The sequence below is a fragment of the Podarcis liolepis genome, assembly GCF_965112155.1.
Source record: "Podarcis liolepis genome assembly, chromosome: 3".
NCBI classification, from domain to species: Eukaryota; Metazoa; Chordata; class Lepidosauria; order Squamata; family Lacertidae; genus Podarcis; species Podarcis liolepis.
This window is the reverse complement of record NC_139557.1, coordinates 76,828,546-76,844,647: the sequence shown is the minus strand read 5'-3', so window position 1 is coordinate 76,844,647 and position 16,102 is coordinate 76,828,546. Positions and strand designations below refer to the sequence as shown.

The 16,102-nt window shown below is 40.9% G+C and overlaps 1 protein-coding gene across 8 annotated transcripts in view; it reads right to left on the bottom strand.

Annotated features, from left to right (window-relative positions):
- Positions 1 to 16,102, bottom strand: part of DISC1 (DISC1 scaffold protein) — a 151,418-nt gene that overhangs the window by 91,439 nt on the left and 43,877 nt on the right. For 6 of the 8 annotated variants that reach the window (XM_083496826.1, XM_083496828.1, XM_083496825.1 and 3 more), the window contains 3 exons: positions 15,501 to 15,555; positions 11,575 to 11,677; positions 4,043 to 4,231 (listed from right to left, as the gene is read on the bottom strand). In XM_083496826.1, coding sequence (XP_083352952.1) covers positions 4,043 to 4,231; positions 11,575 to 11,677; positions 15,501 to 15,555 — 347 coding nt within the window. The remainder of the gene's footprint in view (positions 1 to 4,042; positions 4,232 to 11,574; positions 11,678 to 15,500; positions 15,556 to 16,102) is intronic. The other 2 variants (XM_083496832.1, XM_083496831.1) reach the window with 1 other exon arrangement.

Genomic DNA, 16,102 nt, shown 5'->3' with positions numbered 1-16,102 from the left:
TACTTGCACTTTGATGTGCTTTCGAACTGCTAGGCTGGCAGGAGCTGGGACCGAGCAATGGGAGCTCACCCCGTCGCGGGGATTCAAACCACCAACCTTCTGATTGGCAAGCCCTAGGCTTTGTGGTTTAACCCACAGCGCCACTCGTGTCCCTTCCTGGAGGTACAGCAACCCCAATATACAAGTATACCCACTTTCACCATAAGGGCCGAGGACAGATTACAGTAATATAAAAATATAATGTTAAAATCAGTTATAGCAATTTGCAATCAGCAGAGTAGGATGGGTCCTAACAACTGTAAACTTGGCATATGGCTAATATCACTAGGCAACAATAGGTGAATAACGAGCTCTCAGTCAACCCAAATATAATCCTTGCAAATGGGGTAACACTGACCCACTATATGATTACTGTATGTATTATACAGACCATGTAAATGAAGCACACTGAGCGCTTCTATAATTGTAAAATATTACCCATATGATATACTGGCCAATTAAGAAAATATTTCAAGAAATATTCCCAACAACTAGGTCTTGCAGCTAAATATGTAGGGATGTTTTTCAATAATAATAATAATAATAATACACCCATTATAAAGTATTTTTGTTTTAAAAAGCAAATGGGGGATCAACAACATTAATATATATAACAATATTGCAAATAGCTTCATTTTTTAAAAAATCCTTAAAAGGCACCATAGGTTTGTTTTCAACAAAATTTGTTACACCCATCATATGCTTAATTTAATCAGAGCTAAACAAATTACCATAGCCTAAAGAGAGACATGCAGTAGATAACAGAGTAAAATGGGGATCACTCATTTTAATTATTTATATTTGCTTGGAGGAATTTGTGCTCCACTGGGCTTTATTATCCAGGAGAACATATTCTCTGTAGTCACTGCTTGAGAATTACAAGAAATGTAAGGTTCATCTTAAGGGGGAGGGGGAAGCAACACATATTGTTGTGTGTTTTCTAATGCGGTTACACCCTAGACAAAGGATGATGACACTTTGATACAAGCAAACAATGATACAAGCCAGCATGCATGCTGTCATCCAAAATTTGCTAAGTTTTCTCCTTTTGGAAGGTGAATCCCTCAAAACAGTTCTATAAATTCCCCAGAGTTCAAACCCAAGTTTGGGAATGCAGCACTACAGTCTTTACAGGGGAAAATGAGCTGGTGTGTGTGGTTTCTTCCTGGAGGGGTTGAGGCAGGTGGGGATTCCAGCATCAAATCCCCAGACTGCATTTTAAATTTAGGGCAGTTTAAAAAAGCAGTTTGGAAGTTCAGATGGAGGTAAAATCTCAGAAAAAGGAGAACAGATCTGAGGACAGAACCCTTAGCAAAACATTACAGAACATTATTATTTTATTTTACAGAGACTACCTAGCAACAAGAACAGATCTATCAGTGATCAGACACTCGCTTGAAAACCAAACTAATCTCCATGCTATATTCTGAAAGATAGTTATTGTAACAATGGATCAACTTTTCAGTATCTTTACCTTTTTAAATTATGTTTCTGTGCCGGGAACAGAAAGCAGTTCTTTACATTTGTTTTTCCATTCATATTTCACCTCATGTATTGGAAGGAAAATTATGTGTGCCTGCCTGCACATGTATTATTTATATGAAATGGAGCAGGAGCGTAAGAGGAAGAAGAGGGGACTGTCTGTGCACATACATGCACAAGCTGAGAAGAAAGTCAGTTTGCAAATTCTGTGTGTATGTGTGTCTGAAACAGAGCTAGACAGCCAAAGGATGAAGAGGAGGAGACTGGCTATGCACACACACACACACACGTAACCAAGAGGGCAGTCACTTTAAATAGCATGCTGTTTTCTCAGGGCAACCTCTCCTGACCCCTGCCTTTAGGACCTTGGGAAACCACCAATGAAAACAGCACAATGACACTCCTGCATTTTTATTATATGTAAGATTTAATAACTCACTGGCCACCATAGGTGCCAGCTCCAAGAGGCCAAGGCACTTTGGGGGGGCCCAATGTTTTTTGAGGGGACTGGGCCGTCTCAATGATCAGAGAGTGCTCAGCTCTGCCCCCTGCCTCCTCGCAATGTTGTGTTGGGGCCACTCAATCATCTTGAGAATATGGTGCCTCTGCTGACCACTCTCACAAGTACGCTGTTGTGATGACGAAAGGTTTTTGTTACAGCCACCCCAAGATCCCCTAAAATAGTTTCTTCTAAACTTTTTTTTTTTTTTGCTTCACCCACTTTTATGTTTCAGCGCCCGGAGAGCTGACCATGCGTTAATGCAGCCCTTAGGATGGTGCAACCAGTTCTGCCGCACTGGGCATTGAGCCTAAGGGCCGCCACAGGGCGTCACAACTGTGACATAGTGAATTGAGCAGAACGGGAGGGGAGAAGCAGGGTGGGGGGCATATTTTGGTCTCACACAGGGCACTGCTGAAATTTGAAGGACCATAGTCTACCCCTAACATAAAAGAAAGTGATGTCAGACCAATAAATGCTTAGCTATCTAAGCCATAAATTTTACACATCTATGGGGTAAACGATACACAGCAATGATCATCAGCTTGAGTGCAAGCTATTTGCTTCAAAGATTTCCAGAGCAGGGTCCCAATCTGGGTTGCAACTTGGATGTGGGTGGGGATAACTCTTTGCTCCCCACAGCAACTCCAATTGGATCTTTTTTCCCCACTGCAAATTGCAGGTGTGGGCAGGGAAGGAAATCAGTATAAAAAGTTGGAAGGGGAGGCAAAAGGATTAAAGACCAACACCACCACTGGTGAAAGAAAAGCTTGAACACAAGCATAAACTATATGATAAACATCCAGTACAGTTTAGCCCAATGGCAAGCCCTTTCCTCTTTGGTACTGGCAACATCAGGGTCATTTCCAGGGAGTCTTCTCTTCTCATGAGGTGACCAAAGTATTGGAGCCTCAGCTTCAGGAGCTGTCTTTCCTGTGAGCACTCAGGGCTGAATAGGCTGAGGTAGCCTATTCACTGGAAGCACAGATCTTGGAAGCTGGGGCTCCAATACTTTGGCCACCTCGTGAGAAGAAAAACTCCCTGGAAAAGACCCTGATGTTGGGAAACATGGAGGGCACAAGGAGAAGGGGACGACAGAGGACGAGATGGTTGGACAGTGTTCTCAAAGCTACCAGCATGAGTTTGACCAAACTGCAGGAGGCAGTGGAAGACAGGAGTGCCTGGCGTGCTCTGGTCCATGGGGTCACGAAGAGTCGGACACGACTAAACAACAACAACCTCAGCCTATCTCTGGTTGGTTCAGGTGTGCCTACTTTCAGCCACCTTAGCCACATTGCTTGCCTCTCAGTTACCTGCTCTGGTGTGGGAGTCCCGTCAAAGCCAAGCCTGCGGTTTAAAATAAGCTCCGCTGACCAATGTCAACACATGAAAAATATTTCCTAGTTTCAATGTGATTAATAATAATCTCACCTTTTCAGGACAGTTCTAGTCACTAAACTGGCAAAATCCACCTTAATCTTTCAGGTAAATAAAGACTTATTGCTTTCAAAACATTACACATGCTGTGGATTACATCCTTACACAACATGCTTAGACAACAAAAACCCAGTGATGCTAGGCAGCTTTCTTCCTGGGCTTGCGGGATCTTATATTTCCTATGGATTAAAACTGAAGCATGCACAATTCTATGTGCAGAGCACTATTAAATTATGCAGGAGCTATGAATGCAGAGACATTCTCACTGTCAGTTAGCAGGCTTTTCACCACAGGAGGCTATGCAAAAAATAAGCAAGAGGAAATCAACTCAAAGCCTGCTACATCATCAGCATACACAACGCCAGGGGAAAAAATACCCCTCAAGAATGACAAACTCTGAGGCTGACAGCACATTCAACCTAATATATATCAAATGGTCTGCCAGAATTGCCCATCAAAATAACTATTCTTATGTCATATAAATTAGATGGCTGCTCATCAGTTCAGGCAGGATACTGAATGACACATAGCCCAGGAAATGCCAGGCTTCTGTCACCCCAACAGCTGGCCAACTGCTCCACTTACCAAAAGCAGACTCCCCTTGCGCCATTTCTTCCTTCAGTCTCTTGTAACCTTCTTTCATTCTCTCTAATTTTTGGACATTTTTGGCACTCAGCGTGAACCATTCGTTGAGAAGTCCCTCCAGTCGCTCTCTTTCAGCTGTTAACGACTTAATTTCTTCTACAAGGTCTCTAGCCGTACAGAAATTACCTCCTGTGGATTCATTGGAGGGACATTAGAGAGATGGTGGAAGACAGAGAAGAAACAAAGAATAGACACCCTCAAGGAGCTTACTAAAAGAAATTAATAGCTAATCGTTCATACAGGAGCTAAAACCTGAGCAGTGCAAATGAAAGAAAATTTGTAGTAAAGACATTTTCCCTATGTTCACTGATTTCCATTTCCTCATACCTATACTGCCCATATAAACAGTGGTAACCTAATTTGATTATTATTTTTTCATTCAGGTTACCAAACTGCTACTTAGGTTTTTTTAAAAGGTGATGGAATGCAGAGTAATGATCTGGTCAGTATGTAATTTTTTTTTAGATTAACAAATAATTGCATTCTGACTGGATCATTACCCAGCAATCCATCACATCATTATGCTACAGCTAGCTATTTATATGGATATCTTCAAAAAACTGAAATGAAATCTCCCTTGCACATCATGTGGAGCATATATTATACGCAAATAAATAAATCCTTAAAATTAGAGAGAGTCAATGCATGCACATAGCTTCTACCACCCCCATCCCCAAATGAGCTGGCCTTCCTCTGTTTTCATTAGAGATGCATGGCAGACTAGCCTGGTCAAAGGAATCCTTTCCAGTTGCTATCTTTTTCCTTTGCTATACAAAACTCCACATGGTGTTTCTTTTAGTTACAGACTGGTTTCTCCAGAGCCAGCTGTTATACATGTCACAAAGAACCTGTGTGCGCATGTTTTTCACATACAAACTTTAAATGTGATTTTCTGAGAGGTAGATCTCTTACATGGGTTGAGTGGTCACCGCCCTGAGAATATGTCTAAAGAGTTCAGAACCTAGGAATTCACACCCAAAACAAAAACTCAGTTTCATGGTATTTATTACAGTGGGGTGGGGAAAGGAATTTAATTACAAACTAATTAATACACTCCAGCATGTAAGCATGAATTCACAGGTGCATTTAACCCTAATACATTAACAACACTAAAGAGTAAAATGCGTTCTTTAACGAGGAAAGATTGTGCTACTCTAAAAAAGGTGGAAGCATGACCATTTGACATGAAAACCTAGGAGGACAGAACAGAGATTCAAAGTTACATTGCAGCTGTTAATTGATAGCAATGTTGTGCTGAATGTAGGTGTGTTGGAGCCACAACCAGAAGTGAGGATCAGGAATTCTAACTGCAGCTCATTATACAGAGAGCTGCCTCTGAAGACGGTTTGGAAATTTCAGCTGGTGCAGAATTCGGTGGACAGGTAGTTGACCAGAACAAGATTGTTTGAGTGTATTACACCAATCCTGGCCCACCTGCCTGGTTGCCAGTTAGTTTCTGGGCCCAATTCAAAGTGCTGTTTTTGACCTATAAAGCCTTAAACAGCTCAGGACCACAATATCTCAAGGATCACCTCACCCCATATAAACCAAGCCAGATTCTGCAATCATCATCTTAAATCCTTTTTCGTGTGCCTCCTCCACGAGAGGCCTGGAGGGTGGCAACACGAGATCAGGCCATTTCTGCAGCGGCTCCCTGTTTGTGGAATGCTCTTCTCAGGGAGGCTAGTCTTCACCTTCATCATAAATCTTAAGCGTAAAGCAAAAATGTTCCTCTTCAACTAGGTCTTTGGCTGATGTCTAGATCCTTTTAAATGTATTTGTGGGAAGGGAGGTTATTGGTTTGTTTTCTTGTTCTTATTATGTACTTTGTGTTTTATTCTGTATTTTTATGCTGTGAATTTCCCTGAGATCTTTGGATGATGAAGAAAGAGAGTTTGGATTTGTTATCCCGCTTTATCACTACCCTAAGGAGTCTCAAAGCGGCTAACAATCTCCTTTCCCATCCTCACCCACAACAAACACTCTGTGAGGTGAGTGGGGCTGAGAGACTTCAGAGAAGTGTGACTAGCCCAAGGTCACCCAGCAACTGCATGTGGAGGAGCGGAGACGCGAACCCGGTTCACCAGATTGCGAGACTACTGCTCTTAACCACTATTTTATTTTATTTATTTATTTACGGCTATTAGCCCATAAAATATGTACAAACATAAAAAGCTCTTAACCACTACACCACACTGGCTGAAGCGCTGATATACCGTATTTTTTGCTGTATAAGACTCACTTTTTCCCTCCTAAAAAGTAAGGGGAAATGTGTGTGCGTCTTATGGAGTGAATGCATGCTGTGCAGCTATCCCAGAAGCCAGAACAGCAAGAGGGATTGCTGCTTTCACTGCACAGCGATCCCCTTTGCTGTTCTGGCTTCTGAGATTCAGAATATTTTTTTTCTTGTTTTCCTCCTCCAAAAACTAGGTGCGTCTTGTGGTTTGGTGCGTCTTATAGAGCAAAAAATACGGTACATTGGCGCAGCCGAGGCGGGGCCAATATTGAATCAATAAAATTCAATAAAAATACATAGCAAACTGAGATTCTGCCCCCTCCCAACAAAAGGCCTGCCCCCCCCAACAAAAATCCTGGCTACGCCCATGCTGGAATACAAATTTAATAAATAAGTAAATAAATAACATTATTTGTGGTTCTAAGCTCTTCGACTCGCAAGCTCTGCTGTGCAGTTGCTTTGAGTTAGGATCTGAAAGAGGATATGGAATAATGTACCTAGACTAGAGTCTTCTTTGTCTGGTGCACTGTGCTATGTCCTTCCTGTGTGCAGAGTCCAACAGACAGGTGAAAGGGGCTTGTTGATGTAAGAGAGGGGTCAAAAAAACTCCCTGTCTGGCAAGTCTGGAGCTAGCACCTGTGTGCTTCCCTCTATTGCTGGAGCTATTCTGCCATGGGGCCATTCAAAAATTTAAGGCTTCTTAATTAGAAGTCACAGCCTAATCATTCTTCGTCTTTTAAAAAAAAAAAGTTAAGAAGAAGGCACTACCTTGCCTATTAAAATTTCATATATACTGAATCATTATTAATTCCCAGAGGGAAGGTTAATATCAAAACCTGAAGCTATGATGGAATAAACATAGTATCCCTGTTAATAATTTACAAGCATTTTTGCCTCTAATATATGCCCACGAGGCAAAACTGCCCTATGCAGCTTTTTCCCTGACAGAGCGAATAGGCCTTCAAATATCAAGAACTCATCAAGAGATCAGCACACCGCTCGTTTAAAGTGCCAGTGCTGAACTCCTGACCTCAATCACAGTAACTGCAATGGGCACTTTCTAAATCCTACAAGAGAACTCGTTTTTTAAAAACATAAATATAAATCTGTCTCACTTAAAATCACAAAATAATAAAGCTGTTCTGTATCTTTTTAAAAAAAGAGACGAAGGTAATTTTTTGGTGGCTGGAAATATATTCATCAGGGAAGCATCTAGTTAATACTGTTTAATTACTACAATTTTTCATTTCCCTGACAGATTTATGTTTTATGTAAACTGCATGTTATAATTTATTCAGTATGCCTTTCTTTTCAACATTTCCATACTGCACTGTCTCAGATAGTACTTGTCAGATCTTGCAAAGCAAGCCTTTCCCAATAATTTGAAAGAAAGTATCTTCCAAAAAGCAGAAAAAGTTGATCAAATGATGGTCAATATTTTAAAAATAGCAATTACATTATATATTTATATATACACACACACATATACCGGTAGACACACACACACACACACACACACACACACACACACACACACACATTGCAGCTTCCTTTATTAACATTGCTTTGACATTTGTAGCACAACATATAGCAACTACTAGCTTCCTGCACCAATTTTCTATTAATATATCTATTTAAAATGAAAACAAATAAACACAAAAGAATATTAGCAGAAGTCCATGCTTGTGTTTCCAAGTGTAAAGCTATATGGAGGCATTTCTTTCATTGCCAATTTTTCCATATCATCCTTTATAATGCATAAAAGATGAAACAATTACAACACTTTACTGGTGCACAGACTTTGGAATACTTTCCCCAGAGCTGTCTGCCTGGCCCTTGTTCTCCTCTGTTTTAGGCAGCAAATGAAAGCAATTTTATTTGTATGTCCTTGGAAAAGGGGAGGAAATAAATGTCTTTATGCTGAGGATTTTTTTCAAGTCTGAATTTTAACTGCTATTTTGTTTTGTTGCTTCTTGCAATTTTATATGTTTTTATTCTTTGGAATTGTTTTGGGTATATTTCAGTGGAAAGGCAGAAACAACAAATTGCAAACAAAATAAATAACGAATAAATGAAATAGGCAGCCTGAAGATTTGGGGGTTAAAGCAACACGCCTGGAGTCAAAATATTTTTCAAGGCCCACCCAGGAACAGGCAAGTCACCTTCAATTAGCTGTCAATCAATCTTGACTCAATCTGAGCCATTCGAAGCAAGATACTAGGGTGGGGTACAAACTGGATAGGGTACAAACTCTGTGATGAAGACCTACATAATGCTGCTGAAATAAACTGTACATATAGTTCAGCCATGCAATTTGCCACTTGGCAGGTTGCCCAGAATAGATAGCAGCTGCCCCAGGCAAATAACTGAATGGTAAACTGCTTGCTGTCTGCCTCGACCCCTTACTGCCCACCCACGACTGAGAATGAAAATAATTTTGCTTCTATACCACACCAAACAGCTGTGCACAAGACACTTGTAAGCAATAAAATATATACATTGCCAACATGAAACAAAATCATGTAAAATATTTTAAACTGAAAATTATACAAAAGGGAAATGAGAAGTTATTCCCTAAAAGAGTGCGGAAAATAAAAGGCATTCGGATGCTTTTAACATATGGAATGGAAGCTAGACAGCCGTGCAGGAATAAGCCCCAGATACAGGCAACGTTAATATAGTTCAGAACCACATAAACATAAAAGTGCCATCTTAACCTTATCCACTATTTCAGGGGTAGACAGTGTAGTGTCCTCCAGATGTTATGAACTACAGCTCATAGAATCGCAGAGCTGTACAGCTGGAAGGGGCCCAAAGGGTCATCAGGTCCAACCCTCTGCAATACATGAGTCAAGTCATCCCTGACCACTGGTCATGCTAGCTGGGACTGATAGTTGCAGCCCCAAGCTTCTAGACAGCACTGCTCTTTAGGCAGCCAATACTGGGGGGGGGGGGACACTTCCGAGGGGCCATGAAGAAATTAGACCTGTAATTAGCCTAGATCTGTAATTAGCCACACTGCCACAACCTGATGAAGCTGCAAGTTCATATAAGAAGAGATTCTAAAAGTCAGACCATGTGGTAGTCTTAAGCAAACAAATGTGTAGCTTATGCAAATTAGTCCTTGAACCACCTACGAGACTGAAATTTCAGGGAAAGAACAGGGTCAGCGATGAACCTATGACTCTCAGTCTCAGGCCCCATTTGCAATGTGGACATAATAGTACATTTGTTTTACAGAACTATTACGCTGAAGGAGGTTGTATCCCTTCTCTCATGCCACAGTCACAGTCCCCAGACTATTTGCTACGTATCTTCTTTATTCCCTCAGCAAAAAGCAGCTTGCAGAGGGCTTTTTTTTCAGGAACCATGGGAAAGGTTAAGCTCAGACTACATGCACTGTGCTCCCAGTCCATACTTTTTCTCCCCCCTCCCCATTGCTATTGAACAATACATCAAATATTATTGAAATTGAAACTACAGAGCACTAGTAGAAAAGCATTGGGAACCATATAAAAGTTCTAAGTTCTTACACACCAAGTAATTTATATAGGATTCATATAATTTCACTCAACATTAATCCCCTCTGAGAGATGCAAGAGCATCTCTCCAAAGCAGAGACAAAACTCACTGGAAGCCTAAGAAAAGTATTAATTGCCCAATAAGAGGAGCCAGCTGTGGAAAGAGGCGAGATGGGTAGAATGGTGAATGATAGGAGAGAAGAATGTGAGGAGCTGAAGTGGTGAGATTATAAGTGGTACAGCCCTTCTAAGAATATTTCAAGAGCTGATGGTACAACTCCTCACTTTATTTCAAAGTACAAAGTGCTATTACACAACACTATATGTGCTGGCGAGTGCAAAAATCATAAGCTATATGCATCCTCTTGGCATGCAGAAAACACATCACAACAGTGTTCTTTGATGGGAGACCTTCTTGAACCATACACCCATTCATTGGGCTGGCTCGTTGCCTAATGGAGAGATTTTCTGCTTGTCAACTCTGCAAATTGTAAACACGACTGTGCATAATTTGTTCTCTCTCACTCCTACTGAAAAAGAAGGCAAGGGACTACAGTAATCCAAAGTTCAAGACATAAAAAGCTGTTATGGGGGGGGAAATCATAACAACTTAATATGTTGTGAAGTTCAGATTCACATATCAGTGTTTTGCTCATGAATAATATTCACATGCACTCTGAAGACAAATAGCTCTTCCATCACCAGCATTAGCTGCTTATCGATCTGAATAAGAAGCTGCCAATTCCTGTATTCCATTGTGGAATGTCATTTAAATCAGATGCATCTTAATTCTCAAACCTCTTTGTGTTCATGTGTTTATGAAACAAAACTACTGTTAGCTAGAAGAACTGCCTCCTGCTTTCTTTACACATGCAGGTCATGATGAAGAATTTGCCATTAGAGACTAGGAAGACTCAATAACCCTTCATCAAAAATTACCTGGAATGCTGGTAAAGCTAAATCAGACAAATAAGGACTACCTGCTAGAGGGGATGCAATATAAAGCGGCAGTTTTAACTGCATGTGGTAGGACTGCCCAGTGGCTAATACATCCCGGGAAATTCTAGGAAATTCCAAGAGATCCCATTCAAAGTCCGACAATTAATCCTGATGAATCTCGGTATTGGTTTATTGCCAATTAACCCTGAGGCTACAGACAAAGTTATGCATAAGGATTTAACAGCCTTGCTGCTGGCTGCAAAGGGAGCCAAATACTGGTGGTACAAAACTTCATTTTTGCTGCAAGGATGGTGGACAAAGGTTGAAAACAGTGGCTCCAAATTAACTAAGTACTGCAGACCCCCCCCCCCATTTCTCAAGAGTTATGTGAATGGTGCCACAGACCACCAAATGAGAACCACTGGTCTGGAACATAACACTGGTTGGAAAACTTATGAAGCCAAAGTGAGTACACAGGGGAACCAAACATAAAGATTCGTTTGGTATGATTGATTTCTGAAATATTTATGGTCATAACTTTATTTCAAGTAAACACTGGACATTGCAATAACACCTAGTGCACACCCTTTTCTTGAGTAAGTTTGAGCTTCCTATGGATATGTAGCATAATGCAGTTGATGGTGTTTTGTTGTTGTTGTTTTGGTCTTATTATAGTGATTCAGTACAATGCCTTGCAACTCTGTCTGCATCTATGCAACCTGTATGAATACTTCTTGAAAACTTAAAAAAAAAAGTTTATAGTTAAAAAAAATCACCTGAAACAGCAAGCACTTTGGCTTCAAGAAGAGCTGGTAGTTGAGTCTCAATATCATTCACTTTCCTCCTTAAAGTGCTGCACAGCTTCTGACTGGTACACACCTAGATTGAGGCAGACAGCCATGATATATAATTCATTCATGTAAAAATATAAGGGAATAAAAAAGGCATTTCAAATTGTCTTGGTTTACAGACATGACATATCATTACACAGCATGACAACAAAGGTTAATAAAAAGTGATGTGTGATATTGCTGCAAGACATTCATCCTGCCATTCAAGGGCTTTGCCACAGAATCCCCAGAAATAGTAACTCTCTTAACAGTTGCCCAAATAGGGAAAAATGATGATCACAAACAAAGCAGACAAGCAGATACTGCAAGACTATATTTCAGGCAAGAGGCCAAAGCTGGAAAATTATTGCAGATGTTTGATCTTTCTGTAAATGTCTTGTTGACAGTCATAACGGCTGAATATCAAAGTAAACAAACACTTCAGATTAACAATCCGGCTCTACTCTTGCTGCCCTTATGGAACAGCTAAAACAGCATTCCACCACAAGACATACAGGGCAGAGTCACGCAAGCGGGACCAGTGTTCCTAGAAACAGAGCCCAATTCTCTTGCTGGAGTGAACAGCTAGCACAAATATCTGTTGGGAAGAGGAATGCAGTATAAGGTGCTAGCAGAGCGCCAAACAACTATCCAAAGAATCAAAGCAGAAATAATACATTACAAGTCACCTCCCTGTTGAATGTCAGATGTTTGACAAAGACCTTTCCATTTCAGCAGACAATAAGGAAATTTTATGCTTTTGTGATTAAGTTTTAATTGATTTTATTCACTCTGAGTTTTTTTGTAATTTTACATACACTACTTATCAACTTCAGAGATTAAGCAGTATATAAACAGGTGAAATAGATAAATTAAATTTGCAAAAGAGACTGTCTTCCATCCCTTCCCATCTAAAAACAAGCATCGTTTCCTCCCATGCCAAACACAGGTGGCTCAGTGCCTATCAGAGAAATACAACCACCCAAAAATAAATATTATTTGTTCTTACTTGGGACTAACTAAGTATGTATATTGATTTATACATGAAAAGAAAGAGATGTTGAAAGCAACAACAAGAATAAAATGGCCAAAGATTTAAGCTCAGTTAGCATCAGCTTGCTCTGTACTGATTCCACCGACTGTCTCAGTACTGCTGTTGTGGCTCTGCCTTGCCAACTGCCCTCCTTCAGTGAACTGCCACCATTTTGGCATTTAAATAAGCCACTCCGAGTAGCACTATGGTGTTCTAAGCCTAGAGAGCCAGGCTCCGTACAATACCTCACTCCTATATGAAGCTAATCAATAGTGGCAGGAATGGAGGGTGCAGCAGTGTGTGTTAGAATACTAAAATTAACTCACTCTTTCAAAATGTCATGCTATCTTCAGTATTTGCTGTAACAATCACTTAGAAAAATCAAAGAGATGGAAGCAGTGCTGAGTTATTGATGCCAAAGGCAGCACCTCTGTCAGAGTTTCATATCCAAGTGAGGCATCGCCACTTTGCATCAGACCAGGCCTGGCTTTATTCTGAAGGGGACAAAGTGACTAAGGCTGACTGCTCAGTTCATTATCACAAAGTCTTGCTCAATAGTCACTCGAAATGCTACGTATCTTAATAAATAGCACATATTTCCTATGACCATGTAGTAGCAGGAGGGAACAATCAGTTACTTATTATTGTGGGGCGAGTGACAGTCACGTCATGCTATTTAATTCTGGGCTTTCAAGATTTTTAGGTAAGCCTGCAATTGTAAGTACCCGTAGAAATTAGTGAGCCCACTGTGTTTATATTACTTTTCCAAGATGAAACTGCATAATCTATGAGGCAGTTGCACAGTTCTAATTCAGCAATGTTTATTACAGAATATTCTATGAACAGTTTTCACACTAAATAACTTTTCAATGCCCTCCACTGAATCCAAAATGGATACTGAAACATTTATAAACAATTCTACCATCAGAATCCTCCCTGCTATTGTGAAGAGGTTTGCTTAGCACAGTATTGGGCCGAGACTCTCAAGACTAATAGAAGAGCATGTTGTGCTTCAGACAGTACAAGGAAGCCTGCCTACTCCGTGAACTGACGTAGGAGCAAATATTGGAACTCCTGCTCCAACATTCTGAGAAAGCCCTAACATGAAAAAGTAATGCATTTTCTTAGGGTGTGGAAGATGGTGGACCACTTTCTTTCCTCTTGCAATCTGTCCTAAAGACTGCAGCAGCAGTTCGGTTCCTAATATCAAAGCACTTTTGTACCTCTTAGAATCGTAGGAATGAGCCTTCTTGTTAAATTTACTAGCATGATTTGGCTTAGCATGTTGTCCAAACCCTGGCTTGTGGTTTAGTTCTCCATGAACTGTAAATCACAGGACAAATCTTGGTTAGCCTGAAGAAAGTTAAATCACAAGCCCAGTTTCAAACAACACACTAAGATTATCCATGCCTTAGCTCAGCACTGTAGTTGAACGACTGAGGAGTGAAGCATCTTACCAGACGTCCCAGTTTCCTGGGGACAGTCCCCGGATTTGCGAATCTTTCCCCGGACAAATTCCACCCCTGGAATGTACCCGGATTTCATCTAATGTCCCCGGGAAATGTGGCAGCGGCAGCCTCACCAGCCCGGAGCCAGCCCGGCAGCGCAGTTAGCTCTGGCTGGCTTCAAGAGCTGCTCGCTGCTGTGGAGCCCACCATTTTGTCTCGCCGAAAGCCCCCATATGATGGTCCTGCAGGGGCTCTAAGATGCATCTTCTGGGCTGCCTCCACCTTCCCTGACCCCAGCAACTAAGCTGTGGAGGGAGGCTTCATGCTGCCTATTGGAGCAGCCCTGATCCCAACTCCTACTTGCATACTCTCGGCCCTCCTTCTCCGCCTTCCATGCCTGACCCACCGCGCACCACTTCCCCACCACCACCGAAGAACCAACAACTCAGGGGCTGCCCAGACTCAAGGAGAAAGGAGATAGAAGTCTTGGAAGAAGGGGAAATGTGGCGGTTGAGGTCAAGGCGGTGGCTGCCCCTCTGCCACCACCATCACTGCAGCATCAACGTCCTGAACATGTAGTATGTATGTATGTATGTATGTATGTATGTATGTATGTATCGGTATTTAAAGTGTCCCCGGATTCATTGAAAAAAATCTGGTAACGTTAATCTGCAATCTCCTCTCCATGTGCCTGCATGTTTGGCTTTGTGTGACATGTAAACCAGGCCATTACGTAACTACTGCTATGATGGCTAAAATCAGGGATATGAGCAAGCAGAGGGAGAGAGAGGACTGCAGCACTCACTCTTATCAACTCTACTGAAAAACCAGCATCCTTCAGCTCTGTATCCCTGAACTGTTTCTGTTCGGGTCTGTCATTACAAGCACCATTAACAAATTATGCCTGAGCTTGCTTGTTTTCCTCCTGTCTCTGAAGCCCCATTTTCTTTTGCGTTGTGTCCTTTAGATCGCAAGCTGATGGGTAAAGACTGTCTTGTTTGTTATTGTTCTTATTAATCCTATTCTAAGCCACTCCAAAAGTCTTTGCAAATGGAGATTGGTGGGGGGATGTTTTAAATAATATTCAAAGCTCTCATAAACCTGATAATTTTTTTCCAATTGGCGGCTCACTGATTATCTCTCCTTTGCATGAGCTAAGAAATAAAATATTTAATGCACCATTCCACCCACTATCCAGCTGTCACATTTTCACTTTTTATACACTGACCAAATTAGCATAATGTCAGCATTCCAATAATCACTTAATATTACATTAAAAACAAGATCTTTAGAAAGCTGTTCACAGACTGCTTCCTTACACTTATGTAATTAATTGCCTCATTAATGCCTTACATTTACAGAAACAAATATAGCAGTTAAAGTGCACTTACTCTGGCAGCTGTATCTTTAATGGACATATTGAGCGATTGCTCTTTTTCTTGAAGCCTAGAAAAATTAAATGAATATTAAAAGATTCCCATTATTGGATAATCAACATCTCAGAAACAAAAACAAATATTCCAGTTTGTTTATCCCATAACAACTCTCTCAGATAGTTGAAACTATTGTCTGTTACACCAAAACACCCATTCATTTCTTTACAGCCCAACTCATCCAAAGCTAAGCACTTTTAAATGTATGTATTTATTTCTAAAAGTATTCCTATGTTACTTTTTGGCTCTAAAGAAGAGGTCACACAAAATCACATTAATTTATGAAGAACATATGTTTAATCCCTACCCCACCCTGGGCTGGACATAAAAACTACTTAAGATTGACTTGACCATGCCCACTAAATTTTATATTTTAAGGTTTGTTTCTAGCATGAGGCCATCAGAAACTGTAGCATCCCATTACCAAATAAAGCTGGCAGGGGGTAGGAAAAGAAAGCTAACTCAGTGTGGGATAATGCCAATAATCCACACTTACATCTGAAAAGACAACTAGAAGATGTTGGTGAGCAGGTGTGGGTGCCTAAGGAGGCGATCATATT